The sequence below is a fragment of the Panthera uncia genome, chromosome B1 (genome assembly GCF_023721935.1).
Source record: "Panthera uncia isolate 11264 chromosome B1, Puncia_PCG_1.0, whole genome shotgun sequence".
Lineage (NCBI taxonomy): Eukaryota > Metazoa > Chordata > Mammalia > Carnivora > Felidae > Panthera > Panthera uncia.
The window spans coordinates 198,709,652-198,733,349 of record NC_064811.1 but is presented as its reverse complement, the minus strand read 5'-3'; the positions used below and the strand labels follow the sequence as shown (position 1 = coordinate 198,733,349).

The 23,698-nt window shown below is 53.2% G+C and overlaps 1 protein-coding gene across 1 annotated transcript in view; it reads left to right on the top strand.

The window, feature by feature from the left end:
- Window positions 1–23,698, top strand: part of MYOM2 (myomesin 2) — a 68,997-nt gene that overhangs the window by 13,218 nt on the left and 32,081 nt on the right. Inside the window, exons 6-15 of the mRNA XM_049631821.1 lie at window positions 1,765–1,853; window positions 1,930–1,980; window positions 4,332–4,496; window positions 8,359–8,520; window positions 10,890–11,031; window positions 13,059–13,258; window positions 13,911–13,964; window positions 17,943–18,070; window positions 21,438–21,621; window positions 22,849–23,023. Of these exons, the coding sequence (XP_049487778.1) occupies window positions 1,765–1,853; window positions 1,930–1,980; window positions 4,332–4,496; window positions 8,359–8,520; window positions 10,890–11,031; window positions 13,059–13,258; window positions 13,911–13,964; window positions 17,943–18,070; window positions 21,438–21,621; window positions 22,849–23,023 (1,350 nt within the window). The remainder of the gene's footprint in view (window positions 1–1,764; window positions 1,854–1,929; window positions 1,981–4,331; window positions 4,497–8,358; window positions 8,521–10,889; window positions 11,032–13,058; window positions 13,259–13,910; window positions 13,965–17,942; window positions 18,071–21,437; window positions 21,622–22,848; window positions 23,024–23,698) is intronic.

The following is a 23,698-nucleotide window of genomic DNA, read 5'->3' as shown; positions in this document are numbered from 1 at the left end:
GCCCGAGTCATGGAGCGAGCAGGGAAGCATCTTCGAACTTGGGTCCGGGAGCTCTGCTAATATGTTTTAATGAATAATGTACGAGCGAGGGATGGTCCTACAAACTACAAATGTTTTCAAATACGTTGTTTTATTTGATTGTCAGAGTCACCTGAGTGAAGGGCAGGTGCACGGTAGACGTACTTGAGAAGTTTAAGGCGGATGCTGTCTATCCGTTACAAAGTCAGCGGATGAACTCGTCAGGCAGGTGGAGCGAAGGCGAGGATCTGACGTGACCCGTCTGCCAGCTCGTAATATCCCAGCGCCGCTTGCCGAGTGCCTGCGGTTCCTGCACTTTTTAAAGGATCTTTCTTTTTAAACTTTATTTATTTTGATAGAGAGGGCGCGCATGTGCGTGATGGAGTGGGGCAGGGGCAGAGAGAGGGAGAGAGAATCCCGAGCAGGCTCCACGCTGTCAGCACAGAGCCCGACTCGGGCTCGATCCCACGAGCCGTGAGATCGTGACCTGAGCTGAAGTCGGACACTAAACCATCTGAGCCACTAGGCGCCCCTGCCGTACTTTGAAAAACTGCTAAAGTATACATTGAAGACAAAATGGGAAGATTTGGTTTGTAAACCACGGGGCACAGCCTGAGGACCACCGGTATGAAGTCCGGGAGGCCAAGGAGACAGGAAAGAGATTCACGGTGCCCAACTGGACGGCGCTAAGTGACCTCCCCATACGTGCTCTCTGAGGACCCGTGTTCCTGTGGCGGCCGGTCTCCTCTCTCTGCACGTGGCGCAGGGTCGGGACACCCTGACCCAGCGGTTCTCACAGACCTCCGTGCTTCTCTCCGTGTGGCCTTGGCCGTGCCGTGCTGTTGCCGGTGGGGGTGCTGCTTGCAGGGGCAGGTGTGGGGCTGATCCCAGACGCAGGATACCCTCCTGTCTACAGAATGCATTTACGAAAACGAAATGGCTTGGGGCGCCGGGGTGGCTTGGTTGGTTAAGCATCCCACTCTCAGTTTCGGCGCGGGTCATGACCTTGTGGTTCGTGAGTTTGAGCCCCGTGTTGGGGCTCAGTTTCCTGCCTATATCCGTGGTCTCTGTGACATCTTCTGTATCCTGCTGGGAAGCTTCAACTTTTTCCAGATCAGTTTTGGGGGGGGGGTGCGGAGGGGCTCCAGCCTGGAGAAGCTGGGGTCTGGCGGTTCCTGGGTCACGGTTCTTTCTGGAGGTGGGTGTCCATCATCCCTATGGCCCTGGGGATGGCTGCCTGGGCTGGGTCCAGTTCGACAGCTTCAAAACACCCCCGAGTGGGTGCTTCGTATCTGTTATTTTGGGGCTTGGGAAATACTCTCCCGTCCACATGGGAACCCTGGGTATGGAGTGAGGTGGAGTTAATTTTCCCGGTGGTGGAGGTCAGGGGGGCCTTCCCATTGGCAAAATAAAGCCACGAATCCTATAGAGGAAGAAAAATTGAGCCAGAGGGGCACATAGACTTCCCCTTGAGAATGCAGTCGAGGAGATCGAGAAGCATCTGTACTACTGTTTTCCTCGAGGACAGGGAAGCCGTAGTCTGGGATCAGACCTTGCCGTGTCTATAATTACCACCTCGTTCCACAGACAGAGCTGGCATTGTTCTTAAACTAACCACTCACGAACAAAGGATCTGGGTCACACGCGTGGCTTTCGAGGAACCTGGTGCTCAGATTAGGGTCACCGGCCCCTGCAGAACAGTCCCACAGTGCATTCAGGGCGTGACCTTGCTCTCTCTCCTCCAAGGGCGAACTTTGACGACACAGCAACGTACTCCGCGGTGGCCACAAACGGGTACGGACAGGTGTCGACCAACGCTGCCGTGGTCGTGAGAAGTGAGTTGTCCTCCCGGGGTGCGGGCACGCCTTGGCGCCTCCCGTCCCTCGTGCCCTTCAGCGGCTTGTCTTGCAGGGTTCCACGGAGACGAGGAGCCGTTCCGTTCGGTGGGACTCCCTATTGGATGTAAGTCCGCTGTTTTCCTTTTTGTGCAGAAAAACGCGTGGGGACACAGCACAGAATTAAAAAGTCATTTTCTGAGGGTCGAATCGTTTCTTAACACCGTGTGTCAGAAGACTCTTCCGTCTTTGCTGGCAGTGCTAGTATGCTGACAGGCTGTCCCCACGTAACTCTGTGGCTACGTGGAATTCTGAGACGCTGGTGAACCTGACGGACCTCACACCTTTGGATTGGGGACAACACGGAATCCAGATCTTTGACCTGAATGCGTGCTGTTGCCACAGGGCCCATTTATAGCAAACAGCCACCGTCGAGCAGGGTGGCGGCATGTGGCACATGACGTTCAGAAGCTGGCTCGGGGCCCTGCCTTTAAACGGTGGACGCTCCCGTCCCGCTGTGGGTGATGCCCGTAGCCCCTGTGACTTCGGACCCAGCTGTTTCGCTTACCTGTTGGGAAGGTTCTCCCTCTCTGCACTGTGGACACATGTCTGATGCTGTCAGCTCCTCTGCGGGGCTTGGGGACTGGAGGCCACCGGTGGGCCCCCTGTTTCCAAGGCGACCTGAGGTGGGCCCCTGATGAGGCAAGTCGAGTGTCTTCCTGAGTCCCAGGGCTGGTGTCGAGCCAGAAGGCCAGGAAGCTGGGGTGGCCCGAGTCGGGTGAGGGTGGAGAAGGGAGCCGTGTCTGTAGCATCTCCAGGACCAGGACTTGGCAGGCTGACTCAGTGACTTACCGTGGCTTTTTCACGGGATGGGAGTGAGGTTTGGGATTGACCTGACCTTCCGAAAGAATAATCGTGTGATTCCGCAGCAGCTTTCATTTTACCCTGACGGGAGGTGGAGATGTTACAGGTCAAGTGTCGGTGAAGACCTCACTTCAGGTCAGGTGCCCGAGGGGAAAGCCTTTCTGGCAGCCGCTGGACACTTGTGTGTGGTCGGCCCTTGGCCATTTCTGGGTCAGGTATTGGATTGGCTCGTGTCCTTCCCTCGGGGGTTGTCAAAGACCATTAGCGGTGAGCAGGACAAGTTCAGAGCCGACAGGTGGAGAGGCAGGGAGGCCCGAGAGTGTGTGTGTTGGGGAGACGTCTGATGGTGTCCCCTGGGTTCCAGGGACCATGTGGAGCCCGCTGGGAGGATGGCCCTGAGGCACCGGTGGAGCCGGAAGTGACGTTGGGGGCTGTTCCTGGTCCCGTCCCCCGGGGTTCCTCTGTTGGTTAAAATTGTGTCTGCTTGAGTAAAACCTCTGCAGTATCTATAACATACTGATATGCACGGACCGTGACATAATAGACGCTGTGCAGTCGTCCACCACCCGTGTTCAGCAGATGTGAATATTTTGCCACTTTTTTCAGTTATTTTTAAAAAATTGGGGTCTGATCGGCAGAACACAAAGCTAAGCATTTTCAAATGGACACTTCGGTGACCTTCGGGTGTTTTTAGGGAGCAAAACTATCAGGAGTTGAGGAATCTCCACAATCCTTCCCTCCTTCCCCTCACCCGTCTTCCTCCAAGAAGAAACCCTTACCTTGAAGCTCCCAGCTCCTTAAAAACATCTTCCCTGAAGACATGTGTTTCTAAGTCACAGGTGGTTTTTATTTCGAAAATTTACTGTGCACTTTTTTTCTAAAATACTGTCCCCTCCACTAAACTGTATTTTTGAGATTCAGTTTCGGTGCCTCTGGATCTGGTTAATTCATTTTGTCTGCAGCGTAAACGGCATTCAGTTGATGAATGTGCCACAGTTCATTCTGACGACAAGAAAGCCCCCCATGTGGGGTCGATGCAGGATTCAAACCCTTTACTCTTACCTGTGGTTCAGACTCCGGGTTGCCTCCTGTCCCACCTGTTTCTGTCCCCTCTGTCACAGAGGGTCCGCTCCTCTCCAGGACGGGTCTTCTGGTTCTCTGGGAGTGGGTTAGTGAGCTCAGCTGCCAGGACACGACCGCACGCTGGGGGCCTCAACCTCACGCGTCTACTCACGGATCTCAGAAGTCAGAGATCACTGTGTTCCAGCTGTGCGGATGGCGCCTTCTCACCGCGTCCGCCCACGGAGGAGAGAGAGCCCGAGCGTCTGACTGTCCTGATGAGGACGCTAGTCCCATCACGGAGCCCACCCTCATGGCCTGATCTAGAACTCCTCCCCTTCCCAAGACCCCGCCTCCTCGTACCTTCTCTCTGGGGCTTAGGGCTTTGACACGTGACTTTGGGGGACACCAGTCTATCCTGTCACGCACCTCTCTCGAGGACGGGATGTGTGATGGTGGATTGGGGGACTTTAGCGGTCATGGCCTGCTGTGCACCTGCTGGGCTGGGAATGGCTGCGCCTGCCGCCGTAACGCTGTCCCGCTCTCCCTGCGCAGTGCCCCCTTCGTCCGTGATCCCATACATGCACTTTGACGTCCAGTTTCTGGAGAAATTTGGAGTCACCTTCAGGAGGGAAGGCGAGACTGTCACTCTCAAGTGCACGCTGCTGGTGACGCCGGAGCTGAAGAGGGTGCAGCCGCGTGCCGAGTGGTACCGAGATGGTGAGTGTGATGTGGGGACCACCCCCCGACCGGGGACACCCCTGGGCGTTCGTGTCCCCGCCGTGGTCGCTGCAGACAGCACGGCCAGCAGGGAGACTGGGGAGAGCCGGGAGCCTGCCACGGACCCTGACCTTCACCCCGGCGTGTGAGAGGTCAACGGGGGTGCCCGAATTTAGAGGAGGCACAGGAGATCTTGATAGCTCCCTAAGAAGGGTCTTTCTGGGGTTAAGAAGAAGCGAGGTGTCTGTGTCTTTACGTTCCTCCTTGGCTAAAACAACCCCCGCCATTTATTGTGTGTTGGACCGTGTGTTGAACGTGACACTCTTCTTCCGCGTGGACCCGAGACGGGGATGGGGTTGTGGCTCCCTGCGACAGGTGGGCGCTGCGACAAGGGGCTTGTTCAAGGTGCTTCCTGCGCAGCAGGACTGGGGAAGACGCTGCGCTCCTTCCCAGCGTGCACGGCTGTCCTGTGAGGTGCAAGGATGGTGCGAGAGGGTTTTCCTTCATCGTGTCTGCCCTGGGGCTCCTAACAGAAACCGGTTTTCTGTGCAGCCAGTGCGACTGGCCTGCTTATCTCTTCTTGGGCCCTAACATGGTGCAAAATATGACAAGGACGTAGGCCAGCCTGCCCACAAGGTATTTATAATCCGGCTGCAGGAAAATAGAAATATAAAGCCGTGTCTTTTTAAAGTGTAAGAAATGTCCCAGAACGTGACGCTTTGCCAAATACATGGCAAGGACCACGTGTCCAGTATGAGCGGAGCCGAGGGAGGGAGGGGGACACTCTTTGTGGTGACAGACGGGATTTCATTTACCCTCTGGAGTTCTAATTTAAGACAGGAGGTCTAACTCGAGTTCCAAGATTCTAATTTACTTCTTCTGTGGAGAATGACATAGGTTTGAGGAAAGTTTTCATTATGTCCCCGGAGGATAGTGATGTCAGCTTTGGAGGGTTTCCTAGTGACGGGGAAGCGCCTGGCATCCGGGTGACGCGGCACTTTCCTGGCCTTGACCTGTGTGCAGAGAACTTGTGCTCGGAGCCAGTGCCTGGCCTGTCCCCATGGCGAGCTGGGGCCTTGTGGCATTAGGGGGCTTAGCTGTGCCAGACGCCCCGCGTGCACAGTCACGGTAAGATCTTCACGGGCTTTAGTATTCAAGAGGGAACCGGTAGAGACTTATCAGTGGCTTATTTGTAGACATTAAAATGCAAGGAGATTTTGGGGTTTTTTTTTTACCCTTTAAAATTAATGAGCTGTGAGGCTCCAGGTGGCTGGTAAACCCCGAAGTGGTGTCAGCCCGAGGAATGCTATCCTCCGTGAGGCATGGCAGGTGCACCGTGCAAACGGGACATGTGGAATTGGGGACACAAGTTAAGATGGATTAGAACTCTAATCTAACAGGAGGAGGGAGAACCAAGTTTACTCATATTAAAACCCGAGACCCACCCCTGGGTGTGATTTGCACTTGAGGCCCGTTTGGCAAGTCCTGAGATGCTTACGGAGCCCGTGGTGGGGTGGGCCTCTGGTCAGGGGACTGGATCCTGGCTAGACATGCCACTCCAGCTGATGGGCCCTGGTCTTAAATACATGTGACCGCAAGCAAGTCACATGCGTACGTGCTGTGCATTCCCTATGGCGCGTGAGGGACTTTGTGGGGACAGACAGGTCCTCGAGAGCACGAGCCACGACAGCATCCTGCCGGGAATAGCCTGGTGTCCTAGTCCGTCCCGGCTGCGCTGACAGAAATACCACGGCCGGGCGGCTTACGCAGTGGACGGACCTCCCACACTTCTGGAGGCTGGAGGTCCAAGACCTGGGCACCCGCAAGGCCCCTACCCCCACCAGCTTGCGGACTGGGGAGCCTTCCCCCTCCACTCCAATGACTTGATTATCCTATCTCACTCACTTCTTTCTGGAGGGTTACATTTTAACGTTGTATTTTGTATTAAATCACGTTATATTTTTATATTTTATTTATATTTATATTATACTTACTGTGTATCAGGTACTGTGCTAGTTCCTCTGGATAAGAGAGAAAAAGTGATAAAATATTTTAAACTTTCTATTTTTATGATACTTAAAATTTTTTAAAAATATTTTTTATTTTTATTTGAGAAAGAGTGTGAAGGGGAGAGGGGCAGAGAGTAGGGGAGAGAGAGAGACAATCCCAACAGGCTCCACGCTGTCGGGACAGAGTGCTGCTGAGTGGGGCTTCGCCTCTTGGGCTCCAGGAAGGGAAAGTCCTACTGTGTGCAGCAGGGTACTTTGTTGGGCAATGCACTCCTGAGCCTGCCAGTCAAGCCTGAGACAAGCCTGTTTTTAAAATGGAAAATACACAAATAACTTTTTTCTTATACAAATGTCGTGTCTGTTTTTTGCAAAAAAAAACCCCTAAATTGTAATTTTTCTCACCCTAAAATTAGTCTTTTTTAGAAATTTTTTTCTTTTTAATGTTTATTTTTGAGAGAGGGAGAGAGAGAGAGCACACACAAGCAGGGGAGGGGCAGAGAGAGGGAGACACAGAATCGGAAGCGGGCTGCAGGCTGTGAGCTGTCGGCACAGAGCCCGACGCCGGGCTCGAACTCACGAACCATGAGGTCATGACCTGAGCCGAAGTCAGACACCCAACCCACTGAGCCACCCGGGTGCCCCATCCCCAAAATTACTCTTACCACTTGGCTGTAGAATATATCCTGTATGTGTACATACATGTTAAAACTTACAACTCTCCTTTTCTTCATTTCACAAAAGGCCACACAGTGCCTTCATGACAGTAGTTTGATGTCATTGGCTCTGGGGCACCGTATCCCATTGTAGGATGGTCCGTATTTGTCCTCGGTCTCAGGGCTTGAGTTGGTCTTTATTTTTCCCATTAGGAACAATTCTGGTTTTTTTTTAGAGCTTACTTATTTATTTTGAGAGAGAGAGAGGGAGGGAGCGAGCAGGGGAGGGGCAGAGAGAGAAGGAGAGAGAGAATCCCAAGCAGGCTCTGTGTTGCCAGCACGCAGCCCGATGTGGGGCTTGAACCCACGAAACATGAGATCGTGCCCTGAGCCAAAGTCAAGAGTCAGATGCTTAACTGACTGAGCCCGCCAGGTGCCCCCGGGACAGTTCTTGAATGAAACCGTCACCATGCATCTCTGTTACCCTGGGACACGTTCTTGGAACTTGTGCTTGTGCCCCAAACGGTGTGCCTGTCCTAAGACTCACCCCGTGTGGCTGTTCTCCCCTGGGAGGTGGGTGGCGGGGTCTCTCTGCCCTTCCCAAGTGTGGATGTAGCCAAATTAGGAGGCGGACGAGGATCGCTCGTTCGCTGTTTCCTTGATTTCCAGAGTGGGTGTTTTCACCGCTGTGGTTTCATCTGTTCTTTTTCCGCAGCCGCCTTTTTCATTTCGCGGCCTCTGATGGACGGTTTGTCCGTGCTTGTCCTTTCTTTGCTGAGGCGCATGGGCGGGGTCTTTCCCAGGCCAGCTTTCCGCCCAGGAGAGTGTTACCTGCGAGGAAGCCGTGGCCGTGGTTAGACCACGTGGTTAGACCACGTGGTTAGGTGTGGGTGGGGCGGGGCAGGCAGACAGCAGTCACACGGCCGGGAGCTCTGAGCCCAGGTCGACCCCCCGTCCCCGCGGAGACGCGCCGGGTGTCTGTGCACCCCGAGTGCGGGCCTCGGTACTGTCCTGAGGATGCCCCCGTCCTCCCGACGGGCCACCGTGTGTGCTCCTGGCGTGTCACACGCCCTCGGGTCGTTGTGAGGCTGAGGCTCCCTTCCTTTGTGTCCCGCCGCCCGGCCAGGACACATTGTCCACTTTCATCGTCCGATCTCCTTGACGGTTTCTGAGGCGATCCCATGTTGCACGCTCTTTCAGATGTGCTAGTGAAGGAGTCCAAGTGGACCAAGATGTTCTTCGGCGAAGGCCAGGCCTCCCTGTCGTTCAGCCACCTGAACAAGGACGACGAGGGTCTGTACACCTTGAGGATTGTGTCCAGAGGGGGCATCAGCGAGCACAGCGCCTTCCTGTTTGTCTGCGGTACGTGGAGCCTCCAGGGGCGAGGGGGGCACAGTCAGGGCATGAGCGCGGGAGGCTGGGACCTCACAGGGGCTAGGCCGGAGCAGGTGCGTGTGTGGGGCCACTCACTCTGCTCCTCGGAGCCTCCTGACGTGATGCGAGCGTTCCCTGTCCCGCATGTCAGCTCCTGTCCTGACAACGAGTCCCTGACTACACTTGGGAACAGATCAGAATCTCCATTTTTGTGTCTCCATTGATAAATCGATAGAATCTGTGAGACGGCTTTCCAGCATGAATACGCCTGCGTTACTAATTCTCGAGAGCGTTGCAGAGCTGAGGGGGCCCCGGAGTAGGGGGTTCCAGGGGGGCGCCCCTCATTGCCTCTGGGCGCACTCACGAGGACAGGCCGGGAGGGGAGGGCTGCTGTTGTCACCACTGCCTCCAGCGAGTGTGTGGGTAGGATGCCCGCGTGGCATTGGCACCTGCAAAGAGCTTGACATCCAGCAGTCTGCGCGCTGTCCCCTTTCTTCCTGACGTGGTCCCGCCGGCGGCTTCCTGACTCCCAGTTCATGGAATTGAGGACAAAGTCATGGCATACCAGCCACGGGGTCACACGTTCTGTACATGATCTATGAATCCCTATCACACGTGGGCACGGAGGTGTGTGTATGTGTATGTGCACGTTTATACGTGGACGTGTCATATGCGTACACATCGTGTATCTATCCTGTACAAAACGGACACATGGACACATGAAATGGATAAAATTATGTATATCATACGTATGCAGTGTATGCATGTGTCTGTGTATGTGTGCACACAGGTGTGCATGTGCACGTCCACACACACACACACACACACACACACCCACACGTATGTGTATATACCCTACAATTCTTAGGCCTGTTTTATAAGCAAGGGCTGTTATTCTCTGTTTCCCAAATGCAAATGTGGAGGCTCAGAGGCCTGGGGGACTTCTCCAGGCTGGAGGGGCAGGGGGTCAGGTGTCTGGACCCTCAGCTGGAGCCTTCCCTTGGACACTCAACAGCCCCCGGGCTTTTCTCTTCACCTGGCAGAGCCCTTTTGCCTGTATCTACTCCCAGACCCCTGTGGCCTCCAGCTTGGAGGCCCTCCTCCACAGGGCCCAGCTGAGCCCCGCCGAAGATCCCAGAACACTTCCGCTCTAGTTGCCCGGTGGTGCTGTCCTGAGCCCTTCCATTCGGACGGGCTGCCCAGCCTGACCTGCACTCGGTGTTCCCGGCACCTTTGTGCCTACCGCCAGCTCTGGTTATATGTGCCTGGGATGGTCCCATCAGCATATTCTGTTTTCCACTGGAGCTGTCAGAGCGCAAGAAAGGGCTGTATCATCAGGGAGTATTATAACTTAAAAAAAAAAAAAAAGGAATAAATGTAAAACAAATACCCTCCCCCTCCCCACTCCCACAAGATGGCATAAAACTGCAGGGCCGGGGTTTTAGGCCCTTCTGTGAAGTTTTACCATTTTTATTAGGTTGGCATTAAAGTGTCCCTCCCGTTCTCCTGTACGCCTTCTGGCAAGATGTCTCGCCCCATAAAAATGCAATAAATACAGCATAGCTGAAATCGCCTTGCTTATTCAGCACCACCAGCAGGAGGAAAATAATGCACGTAGGGGGGAGTTTTACTGTTCTGATTACTTTCTGAGGATTTTGAATGGGAGAGAAAATATTTGGCTCAATGTCACGAAATGCTTAGCTTTTAATATGCCTCGAACAGGAGAGTGTGACAGTCATGGTTACGGAATAAATACAGATTGTAGATAAGGAAATTCAATGTTTGGCGTATCCACTTTCTGAATAGCTCTGCTGGCCTCAGTGCTCCTGTAATTAAAACCTGAAAATAAAACTTAATGTGCACCGTGGTCACGAGTGGCCCATGAAAGAGTGAGTGTCGTGTGGACCTAAATGTTTGCTCACAGCTTGCAGAAAAAGAAAGGTTTAAATCCTCAATCTCCGAAGGATTTTGAAAGATAAAAGCGTCTAAGGTAATATTTCTCAGGTGTTAAAAAGGCCACACTATTATCATTTCATTGGTTAGTTTTTGACATGACCTTATGGGATAATCCACTATCAAGAGAAGGTGACCTTCCATTTTGGAATCAATTACAAAAAAATCATAGACTTGAGTACCTTATAGAGGGCAGAACATGTTGACTTTAAAACCTCCTAACTAGGCTTATATTTCTTGTCACCAATCCATCATAGTCAAAAAGAAGTCAGGTCATTTAGACGTGAGGACGAAGCAGGGGTCAGATCGAGTCGAGTAGATACAAGTCTGAGTTTGAAGGAGCCATGAACAGGCTTGACAGTGTCCCAAGCCTCATGCCTCCCCTCCCCCTCCCCCCGGTGCAGACGCAGACCCACTGGTGACCGGGGCTCCTGGTGCGCCTATGGACTTGCGGTGCTATGACGCAAACCGCGATTATGTCATCGTGACTTGGAAGCCGCCCAACACGACCATGGAGAGCCCTGTCATTGGCTATTTCATCGATCGGTGAGTGCCCATTGTCTTCTTCCGGGGATGGGAACGTTCCTGAAATTATTGTTGGCACGGACAGTGTCTTTGGATATACTTCTAAACTCAAGTTCACGACAGCGTTCTTGATCAGGTACGTCACTATATGGTTATTTAAGGCTCCTGACCGGATAGTTGGAAGATATCACCAAATGGCGGGGCGAGGGCGGGTAGACTTCTGCCTGTGGTGCTTGGAGCTCTGCCTGCCTGTCCGACACCCGGTACCGAATGCCCTCCAGCTTCTCCCAGCACGCGGAACCCTGGTTGTGGGTTCTGGGGAGAACTTCAGTCCTGCGCCTCCTTCCGGAGCAGAAGACAGGCCGCGTGAAGCGTGGCTGGGAAGAGCGCCTGCCCATTCGTACCCAAATTCCAGTCTTCCTCTCCATTAAATTAGGTTTTCTTCTTGTTTCCAAGTTAAAAAAAAAATCTATTGACATTTCAAGTACAGAAGATCGGACTTCACCTTTGAGTTAATAACTTAAATGTGGATCATCACAAAACGCATCAGAGTCTTAATTCTTTCATGTTCCTTTACTTGGTGTGGCGCTCAGAGCCTGGGAAGGAAACCAAGCAGAGTCGGTGAATTTGTTGCACATGCAGTTTATGCCTCAATTACACACACCAATCCCTGAGAAAAACTGTAGTCAAAGAAAATGAATTTGGAAGTAAGATAAAAGGTCTAAGCTATGGATCTATCAGAAGATGATGCGTCTGGGGAGGGATTTAAGATGCCGTATGTATAAAACACAGTAAAATAAGACGTTTGTTTCAGAAAAATCAAATCTTTTTTTTTTTTTTTGTCAGTACGTTTGTTAAGTTCCCTTTTCCACACCAACAAAGCTGCTTGTTTAGGTAAAATATTCACCATCGGGATGATATTTGGAAGTGCTAAGGTCAGCTTTTGCAGAGGGCATCGGTCGGGGTTTACCTTGAATTAAAAAACAAAAAACTAAAACAAAGCTATTTTCTGTTTTCCTGTGACATTTGAGAATTTTTTCAGCGATTTGGCGAAAACAATTTCATGGCCCTTCGCAGTTAATGACCTGCCCCCTCTCTCCTTCATTGGCAAAGATAAACACAACAGGACTTCAGGTCGGGGGAGGCAGCTCTTACCCTATGCGCCCTCCCGTCCTGCAACAGCCAGGTGTTGATTTAAGCCAAGTTGTTCCCTGCCAGATGCTCAGCTATGACCATGTCACGTTCTGACTGTAACAGGTTAGCACGTGTGGGTCGCAGAACTTCCATTAAAAATTCCGAAGAGTTAGAAAGAGAGTTGATTCTTTAAAGTGAATACACAACCTGGCTCCGAATGCCTCCGAAAATGATTTCTCTGAACTTGCTGTGTTCTCCTGGGAATTTGCCATGACGTTTTGGTGCTGAAATTTCTCAGCCTGTGAAAAATGGAGGCCGATCTCTTCTGCCTTTCCAGGTGTCTGGTCAGCACTTAACTGTTTTCAAAAGACTTCCAAATTCCACACGAGACGTGCTTGAAAGACACGTATTTCTGGCATCGGGAGAGACTGAGCCAGCGGGCTGGAGACCGTTCACTTCTGGGGCTCAGTAGGGTGGGAGGCGTGTGGGGGATGGGCAGCGGGGCACTCCCCTGCACCCTGGCATTGGGCATGCTGGGGAGCTTAGGGCACCCTGTGATTTCGCCACATGTGTCGGAAAAAGGACTATCAAGGATACGCCTCGAATGACCTTTGGAGGTCATTTTGCCTAAATGTGGTTGAAGGCAGGAACTGATTTTCAAGCTATAAGTCATCAAGCTTTTAAATATATAAATACATTTCACATTTCTTAAGTAGCTTTGTCTTTTATGGTTTATTTGTACTACTTTTGAACATAAATCAGTACTTCACCAGCATCGGTTTCTACCAACGCAAGGTCTTTTCCTGTTACAGTTGTCCTAGATACATCATGTGTGTGTAGAATAGATGTATAGACCTGAGTGAATTTACTAGGCTGATGTATTTGTCATTCTCTACTCTTTTTGTAATTCACAGATGCGAAGTGGGGACAGACAATTGGGTTCAGTGCAATGACTCACCTGTGAAAATCTGCAAATACCCCGTGACAGGCCTTTTTGAAGGGAGGTCTTACATATTCCGCGTGAGGGCAGTCAACAGCGCGGGCATCAGCAGGCCTTCCAGAGTCTCCGAGGCCGTGGCTGCCCTTGACCCCGTAGACCTCAGGAGGTTACAAGGTAGGCCGTGCAGATTTCAAGCTCCAGTCGTGTCTTGGAAACTTGGGACGTTGTCTTCTGTGCTCAGCTGTATGTGAGCCTTAAGAACGTCTCCTGGGGCCGAGCGTGGGGCGGTGATATTTCGTGGTGCCCGTGTGTCCACCGGGGCCGTGTTAGGGGTGGGGCGGCCGGGCGGGTGTGTGTGCTTCACCACGAACGCACACTGCCGTCCTCATGCCCCTCCGCTGGAATCCAGATCTCTGGGTTCAGAATTAGCCTTTTCTTAGTCCGTTGGTGATGCGATCTCAACACATGCTAAGGCTCAGAAGGCTTTGAGACCAGGCCGCTCTGTTTCCGAAGTTTAATTTCCCACGACCCAGATTCCCGAAAGGGATGGGACGGTGGGCCCCTCAGTCGTGGTTTTAAGTGAGCCCGTACGTGTTCCTTACCCTCCCTGCCCCACCTCCCCCCGGGCTTTCTGATCCGGTACAAAGATCTGGGAAGCACTAAGTCTTAAGCCTGTTCGGAATACCTACGCTGATTCCTATAGAGTCGGGAGTATGCTGTAATCATAACGCGGAGGTGATTTGGATCCCACGCTCGGTGAGGGAAGCTGGGCTTTCTTCAGGAAACCATTGGATGCCAAATTGAGCACCAACCTTTCTCTCTGCAGCGGTCCATTTGGAGGGGGATAAAGAAGTCGTAATGTATCAGGACGACCTTGAGGGTAAGTGGCCTCTCACCGCTTTGGCTCAGCTGGGGATTCGGGGTGGCAAGTAGAGCGTGATCAGCTGGTCAGCACAGGCTTCACACGTAAACGTAAAACCCGCGGGTCAGGCCTGCGTGCTTACGGCCTGTAGAAGTCAGGGAGCACAAGCAGGGCAGAGCGAGGAGAGGATTAGAATCCAGGGGTCCTCACGGGGCCTCATTGCTTCCATGTAGGGTTCACTACGGCGTTCTCCTGGGGGCGTGCAGAGAAGATCAAACTGAATCCGAGCCTTGATCACCGGCTGAGGCTGGGGCCCCTTCTCTCAGACTCCGTTAGTGGGGGACTATTTTAGTTTTTCCTTTTAAGCCAAGATTGTATTTCCAGCATTTTAACCGAAATGGAGTGAGTTCTTGCAGTCGGTATCCCTGGTCTGAAAGTTTGCATTTCCCTGATTTATACTGGATTTTATGAACCCTTCTCCTAGATAGTTCTCTCAGAGACAGGGAGGAGGATGAATTTATTAAGGAGGGGAACCTGGCATTATGAATCAGAAAGCCAAAGATCTTACGTGGACTTACAAGGACAGTTCAGAGAGAACAATGAAAAACTTAAAAACGAAGCAAGTGGAGTTTGGAGCCTCAGGACACGTACTTCGGAGCAGGCTCTCCTTGGAAATCGCTGTGGTCCAAGCGCTCTGTCCCCAGGGAGCCGCGGACTGAGGGGTCCTTCGTTGATTTCCATATTTGCCCCCAGATGGTCTCCAGGCTTGCAATCGTCTGCACCTAAAATGGTTTTTCTCTAGTATCTCAACACCCAGCATCCAGAGGGACGCCTTTAAGAGTCCTGGCTGAGCCCCACGGGAACATCTGAAGGCTTAGATGAGACCTCTACTTCCAGACATTCTCAGAGATGGGGGGAGATGCCCAGGAAAGCGGTGACAAAAGAAAAACAACTTAGGGAAGGTTGACTTACTGTGGCTTCATAAATACCCGATGGAAACGTCGCTCTTTGAACAAGTAAAATCTGGTCCTGCTAAGAGTGGAGGAGGGGTTCCGGCAGCACCCCAGCCTGGGTAACGTAGGCGCTTTTGACAGACGCGAGGAAAAGGAAGTTCTTTTGTTCGCGTCTGGGGTAAGTGACGAGAGAACCATCTGAGCCAACCTGAGTGGGTGTGTAGGAATTCACATGAAATTACCCCACACGAGGAGGCGTTGGCTGCTCCCCACGCCTATCGGTGAAATTTGCATTACGTGAAGGTCACCGTGCAAAGCGATGGCAGTAAGAAAGAATATAATAAACCTTCCCGTGGCAGGACCCGTGCCCGTCTGCAGAGAACATCTGCCTTTTCACACATAGATACAGACGTGTTGAGTGTAAACGGCCAGCTATTAAGTGCCAGAGAAATAACACAACGTAAGAGACTTTGTTTTCCGGCTGATAAAATGGGAGTTACAGACGCAATGCATCTTATTTCCAACTGGAGTGACGTCACAGACGTCACTTTTCATGCTTCTCATGCTTCCTTTCTTATAAGAAGGCAGGTGCCTTCATTTTGTGTGATGCGCTCTTGAACATGGCTGTGTTATATCCAGACTGTGGCCGGTGTTCCTGAGGCTCTGTTTGTGTCTGGCCACGCGGGCCAGGGCCTGAGACGCTCAGACGGGCCATGGTACTCCCGGAGTCCAGCCAGCGGGCGCCAGCTCTCCGGGGTGCGGCCGCACATTGTCCGAGGTCAGGGGCAGGCGGGTCAGAGAAGGCACCCCGGCGCCCCCCTTGCAAACGTGTTAATTACGGTCAGTGCCCCTCTCTGAATGTCGCCCAGCTTTCCAACCTTTCCTGACTTGCTCGCTCTCAAGGCACACAGTCCGTTCTGGGAAGGGCCCACAGGCCTCGCAGCCCAGGCAGATGGCTTGCCTTCCGCTAACCGCACACCCGGCGTCCGGGGCGAAGGCACCGTGTGCTCTGAACACGTGCACCGTCTCTCGGGCTCTGTCATCCCGGGGATGAAGCTCGGGTTTCACTGACTTGGAGGGGACGTCTGGGCAGCCTGTGGGGGTTGCAGTCTCCCGGGGTGGAGAGAACCAAGTGCAGGATTTGTGATCGGGAGACCAGGGCCCGGGCCCCCCGTCCCACCGCTGCGAGCCGGGTCCTGGGAGAGCGTCCCAGCTTGCTGACCTGCAGTCACGCGGGAGCGCCGTGGGCTCCAGAGATGCGCAGCCCCGGGCACGGGGACACCCCAGGGTAACCTGGTAACACACTTGGAGTTTCCTGTCCTCTCCCTTTGCTTTCGTTTGCTTCTCTCTGCGCCCTCCTCTCGGCTGTTGGGAGTGTGGGTAACAGAGGTGGGTTCTGCCCGTGGCCTCTCCATGTCCCCCTCCCTGGCCCCCCTCTGCTGTCCGTGGCTGACGCCAACAGCACATCCCCGAGGCTCCCGCCGCTGCGGGTCGGCCTGACGCCGAAAGGCTCTGGGACCCAAGCATCTCGCCCCAGCCAGGGGTCCCCTGCTGACACGAACGGGGACTCTTCCTTCTCCCCCAGCATCGGACGAGATGCTTCCTGCTCCGTTTTCTCTGGGCCTGGCGGCTCTGTGCGGGGTCTGAGGACAGTGACACGCTCAGACCTGAAAGCACGTGGACGGCAGCTCTGTGAGCGGGCACTCACACGTCCTTACTGCCTTCACCACCTGCCTTGCCGCCCTCTGTTCCCTGGGCTTGCCTCCCACGTCCTGCGGCACCTTGGGCATAAAGTATAAACCAGGCTGCAGCCCTGGGGGCTCGGCACGCGTCACCCGAGGGCGAGGTTCCTGTATCTTCTCCCGTCAGGGCTGTGTCCGGATCTCTTCAGGAGGGGACGCAGTGCGTGGGTCCCGTCGGGTGTCCGGGGGCCCCGCTCCACCCGGCCTTACTGGGCACTTTCCTGGAGAGACTCCCTGAGTCCTTGTTTGAATCCAAGCCCCTTGCCAGGAAGCTCCTAGATCAGGCCACGACACCCTTCTGTGCCGAGTGGCCTGTAAAATGTGTAACAGGACTCCTGGGAAACCAGACCCAGTCTTGTTTGTCCCGTCTCCATGCGGTGGTTCAGTTCCTTGCCGGCTGCACAGTCCCCAGGGCGCAATGGGATATGGAGAAGGGCTCAGACGTGTCCTGGGGACGTTCAAACCGGTTTAATCATGTGCTAATCTAATCGGAAGCTCATAACATTTTGTATCACAGCTACAGAGATTGTGGGTCTGGAAAACCTCCACATCTCATGAAAAGCTCTCTCCAGATATAACGCCCCCGACACCTTCACGTGTGTTAAAGCAAGGGGTGTGTCACAAGCCAGGCACAGCAGACCCCTCCGATCACAAATGTTCCAAACTAGTTATTTGCAAGAGGCTTATTGATATCACTCCAGGATTTTAAACCTGTGGGTATAGGTTCCAGTGCTTGTGAACGTGGCCCAGGCCCCCCTAGGGAGGGAAGAACGACGGGCTATAGAAGGTCGGTGTACAGATCCAGGGCTGTGAGGGCGAGCAGTACGAGGAAAATAACCCAGAGGACCAGCAGAGCGAGGGTAATCCCCTTCCGGAAGGCTTCCGTATCGCGGAACACAGACCGCGAGCACCTCCTCTGCACGGGTTCCTGGCACCTCGAAAGCTCCACTGTGGTTAAGCACTCTATTTCTTCCGGGTGGATCTTCCTGCCTCCCCTTCCAGCGGAACTCTGGAAGATTTTTGGATTACATTCTTTTTTTTTTTTTTTTTTTTTTTTTTTAATGAGCTGGCTTATGTCAGAAACAAAACTAATTAGGTGATCTTAAGCAGTGCATTAGACTTGGCTGGGAAAAATAGTTTGCTTACCGTCCCCAAATAGAAGCGAAGCAGAGGACGTCAGTGGTAGGGCACATCTTTGGTGCCTGGGAATGTACCCCGGGGACCGCGCTCCCGCGATGGGCTCCGGCGAACGGGGGGACCTGGGGCACACCCAGCACTAACTGAGTTCATCACTCCTGCAGGCGACGTGCAGATCCCAGGGCCGCCCACCAACGTGCACGCCTCAGAGATCAGCAGGACGTATGTGGTCCTCAGCTGGGACCCGCCTGCTCCCCGCGGCAAGGAGCCGCTGATGTATTTCATCGAGAAGGTACCGTGTGTTGTAAACCCTCACATTGTGCCGTTCAGTGGGTTGCGCTCTGAGGGAGCCGGCTGTGCTGTGAGTACGTGGCCAGCCCGGCCGTGCGAGTGGGAATCCGGGGACGGCGTCCTGGGTCTGGGTTTGCTGCCTTCCTGTGAGCGAGCGGCCCCACCCCCACCAAGGCACCGAAATGGGGGATCCGTATGTTTTCTTCCTGCCGACGCAGTCTAGCTCCCACGTCTCGAGGACGAGTGAGACCTGGGCAGGAGGGTCGTTTGCTGCTGCTCTGCGTTTGTTCAGAGGTCGCGTGGCCACTTGGTGGCGGTCTTGTACAGGGATTCACTCTGCAGCTGGCGGGGAGAGCCGGTTCTTGGCTGGAGGGCTCTAGGTCTGGACGCAGAGACAAGTAGCTGTGTATTGCAGCTCTGCACACACACGCACACACTCATAAATGCACAGACATATGCACATGCACACACCCATACACACACACATATGCACACACGTGCGCACACACTCATACAAACATGCACACACGTGAGCACACACTCATACACGTATGCACACACTCATAAATGTGCGCACACATGCACAAATGCATACACCCATACGCATATGCACACACACTCATACATGTGCACAAGCACACACACGCACACATTTACACACACACGAACACACATACATGCACACATGTGCACACACGTACACACTCATACATGTACACAAGCACACATAGGCACACACATGCACACACTCAGACACACATGTGCACACACTCATACACGCACACACAGGCACATGTGCACACATACACGCACCCACATGCCCACACATGCATACCTGCATGCACTTGCACACATGCGCACACAGTCGCACACATGCACACACGCACACACTCATACATGCACACATATGCACATGCACACACTCATACACACACATGCCCACACGTGCACACATGCATGCACTTGCACACATGCACACACAGTCGCACACACACATGCACACGTCTAACCAACGACTCCCAAACCGCGACATCCTTACCGCATGCTATGATGCGCTCCGACTTTGGTCTGTCCCGTAGCACTGGACACAGCTTTCGACCCCTTCACGGGCTCAGTGACCTGCTAGTGGGCTGTGGGCCATACTGAGAAAAATCGCTGTGGTCCAGATCCCGTGGCTGGTTTTGTGACCCTCCACTTACGCCACAGTGTGGTGGGGAGCGTGCCGTTTATGGCACACACACGGGACAGAACAAGTAACAGATGCGTGCGGCACAGGAACGGCGCACGGTACAACTAGAGGAAGCAGACGCGGGAATGAAGTGAGCGCTATTTCAGCCTCCAGGGCGTGGACGGACCCCGTGGCCCTCACCGCTGGTCTGCGGGGCTGCCTTACGTGGCGGCTGACCCTGCAGTGCTGCAGGGCGAAGTGTTCAGGGCCCGGCGGCGTGCGCCGGGGGCCCGGGGAGCAGCGTGAGGCCCCCGGGAGGGGCCGGAGCTGGGCCACGCTGAGTGTGGGCTCCTGGCGGGCGGTCCGCCCCCAGCCCGTCTGAGGTGGTCTTGTGGTGACTTCATTCCTGTCAAGGCCCGGAAGGAAGCGCAGGAATACGGATTCCTCTTTCCCGCTTTATGCTGACACCAAGAGTGGGGGGCGGGAGCCCGGCACCCAGACGCCCAGCGGATGGCCTGCCGCATCACCCGGAGCGGAGTTTCAGCGCGATTGCGCCTCTGCTGGGTAGCTCCTGGACGGCTTCCGGGCCGTTCCCTCCGTGTTGATCCCCGTGGTTCCCAGCCCATTCCCTCCGTGTTGACGCCCGTGGTTCAGTGGCTAGTGGCCGGTCATTTGTGACGCCCATGGTTCAGCGGCTAGTGGCCGCTTCAGTGGCTAGTTTGCCTGAGGTGAAGCTCCAGACGCATGCCCTGGGGGCCCTGCTCCGGGCACGGGGACCTGCACGCATCCTTCCAGCCTCCACCGAAGGATGAGCAGCTCCCGACTTAGCTCTGGCTCCCGAGCCTTTCTTGGGCTTCTAGAAGCTTGGCAGTAAGCCCCTTGTATTTCCTCCCTCCTCCCTGTCGTCATTCCTCCAACGCGAGGCTCCTCCTCTCTGCTCGGCCCCAGCTGAGTGTCAGACGGGGCGCGTGGGGGCCTCCGACTGCGGGTGCCTGCACCAGCCCCTAGACGGTGACTTTGCTCCTGCTGAAACGAGAGACAGCTTTCAATGTGACTCTGACTTCTAGAAGCCCGGGGTCATTTGAAACGCTTGCACTGTTCTTGGGAGCCTTTCCAAGGGTCACCGTGCACGTGCTTTTGCTGACTCAGGATCCCTTCAGGAAGGGGGATCTTTCTCTTTAGGAAACAAGTAAAACTTGTAACTGAAGTTTAAAAAAATAATTATCAGTGATGAGAAAATCAAATGATAAAAACTAAACCTGCAGTATAGAAAGTTTGGGAAATCCAGAGACATTATATAGAATAAAATGAAAATCACTGATAACTCCATCATGTGAAATAGTCATTATGCTTTAGAAAGTATTTATTTTTGAGAAAGAGAGAGAGAGAGGGAGAGAAGGAGGGAGAGAGTGAGTGGGGAAGGGCAGAGAGGGAGACACAGAATCCGATGCAGGCTCCAGGCTCTGAGCTGTCAGCACAGAGCCTGAGACAGGGCTCGGACTCATAGACCACGAGATCATGACCTGAGCCGAAGTTGGACACTTAATTGACAGAGCCCCCCGGGCACCCCTGAAATAGTCACGATGAATGTATGATACATATATTAAGAGTCTTTTTCTTTATAGTCTTTTGTATACTTTATATGTCATCGGTACAGTTGGCATCCTGTGTTACATTTAGCAAAACGGTCGCTCTTCTCTGATTGAGGATCTTTATAAGGTAGCCTAAGTGACTACGTTCTCCAATGTACGGATGTATCATAGCGCGTCTTACGTTGCTGCTGGTTAGGTAGATTGCTGTTACTACGATAATAGTCGCAAAATACTGTACATTTTAAATTGAAATGTGACCAGTCGAGTTACGATAGAATTTTATGAATATCTTAAGTTATCTTTCATTCTTTACAGTTCATTCCACTTTACTAAAACTACAACCTATGTGTTAATTCCTTGAAGTTTATTTGCTTTCACGTAAAACTTTTTACTGCTGAGCATTTCCAACTTGGGGTAATTTCTTACCTACTTTTCCCAGTTGAATTCCCTTTTCGCGTGATTCAGGAAAGGTTTACTGATGGCCCAGGATGCGCCCTACCCCCGGACGTCCCTAGAGATTAGTTTGGCTAGCTAAAGCAGAATGGTTCCTTCAGCACGTGTTTGGGCCGTTCTTGGCTTCCTTTGGCGAATCCCATGTCTCTTCACAGTCGGTGGTCGGGAGCGGGAGCTGGCAGCGGGTCAACGCCCAGACAGCTGTGCGGTCCCCTCGCTACGCCGTCTTTGACCTTGCTGAAGGGAAGCCATACGTGTTCCGGGTTTTGTCAGCCAACAAACATGGCCTGAGCGAACCATCGGAGATCACTGCCCCCATTCAGGCCCAAGATATGATTGGTGAGTACGGTCATGTCCGTGAGTGACCACAGCTGGGGACAGGCCCTGAGTCACTGACATCAGAGGCCATCATGTTGTGTTGAAAAAGACAATTCATGTTGTATGGGAGTTAAAATTCAAGCTGTCTTAAAATTTCATTTTACAGGAGACAGAGATCTCTTTGCCCTGTGTTGGTTGGTACTCAACATTTCTCCAAAGTTCTGTCTTATTTTAAGTTTACTTATTTATTTTGAGAGACTGAAAGAGAGCTTGTGAGCAGGGGAGGGGCAGAGAGAGAGGGAAAGAGAGAATCCCAAGCAGGCTCTGTGCTGTCAGCGCAGAGCCCGATTTGGGGCTCGAACTCCTAAACTATGAGACCATGACCTGAGCCAAAGTCAAGAGTTGGATGCTTAACCGACTGAGCTGCCCAGGTGCCCCTCCGTCTTATTTTCATGGAACTAATAAATGGGTTAGAAATATTTTTAGGCATTGGCCACCTTTTTAAAAACCCTGAACACACCGGAACTCCTTGCCCGTATGGCTTCAAGTTCCCTCTTGGAAGATGTCCAGTAGGAGTTACAGAAATTCTGAATTGCACCAGTGAGAAAAATCTATGGTCAAGTCACGATTAGATTTGGAATCCCGTCAAGTTTCTGATCAATCTGATAGAAATGTGTCTTATTTTCTTAAAATCAGTCATTTCACCCTCCGGAAATTGTTAACTACCCTGTTAGCCAAAGTGTGTGTGTCATCAGAATATGCTTTTTTTTTTATTAAGTTTTATTTATTGAGAGAGAGAGAGAATGAGAACCAGCAGGGAGGGGCAGAGAGGGAGACAGAGAATCCCAAGCAGGCTCAGCGCTGTCAGCACAGAGCCTGATGTGGGGCTCAATCTCATGAACCGTGAGATCATGACCTGAGCTGAGACCAAGAGTTGGACACTCAACCAACTCAACCCAGTAGGGCGGTTAAGCCCCCCAGGCGCCCCTGAACGTGATTTTCAACAGTTCTGGTGGGGGTACGGGAGATTCGGTGGTTGTAATTCCTTTGTGAGTCGGGTAGGACTTGGGAGGACGGAGGAAGGTCTGGCACCTTCTGGCTCCCCGGGTGGCAGCCTGCCCCCCACTTCCCTCCGTGTGCAGATTTCAGGTCGTCCTTCCCTGTGGACACAAGGGCTCGAGGGTCTGTGGTACAGCTTCCAAAACTCTGATACCGTGTCCCGTCTGTCACCGTGCCTCCCCTGCACAGCCGTGCCTTCTGCCCCTGGCCGGGTGCTGGCGTCGCGGAACACGAAGACGTCGGTGGTCGTGCGGTGGGACAGACCCAAGCAGGAAGACGATCTCCTCGGCTACTACGTGGACTGCTCCGTGGCGGGGTCCAACGTCTGGGAGCCGTGCAATCACAAGCCCATTGGCTACAACAGGTGTGGCCCTGCGGGGGCCCCAGAACTGCCGTGTGAGGGGACAGAGTAGGAGACGCAAAACCAGACAGGAGCTGCTCAGGCTCAGAGCGGTCCACGCCGTGGCGCCCACGCCCGTGAGCCTCTACACAAAGGTCTGTTTCTTATGCCCACGTAAGGGGCGCAGGACTCCAGAGCTGACAGGCTGCTCGGGTCCCCAGGCTCGTGCCTGAAACGATTAGTGTGTTCATGACAGAGGAGGCTCCAGAACCTTGACTCTCCCGACACGGGAGCAGTTAAGGCTTCCCTTCCAGCGGGAAAGTTACAGTCGCAACCGCGACCTGAGAGGCGTTTTATTTTTCCGTGTTGATTTTTCGAACTTTTAAAATTGCTTCATTCGCATAAGTGAGAGCCCGCACTCTACCACCGATTGAGACAAAGCCGGGGGACATCCCGTCTCTGGTGCAGGGGACCTGGGCCCCTCCTGCCGTGGGAGGGAGCGTCTTCACTCCGGCATCGATGCACTCCCCTTTCCTGCCAAGGGTGCAGAATGTCAGACCCTGTTAGGCCCTCTCCAGGATGTGCTTCTCCAGAAAACAGAGGCAGCTGTCCGGCTCTGCACCATGGACGGGCGGTCAGTGATGGCTCAGCCATCTTTCCCGTTTCAGTCTTCTTAAGAAAGTAATAGATTGGAAAAGG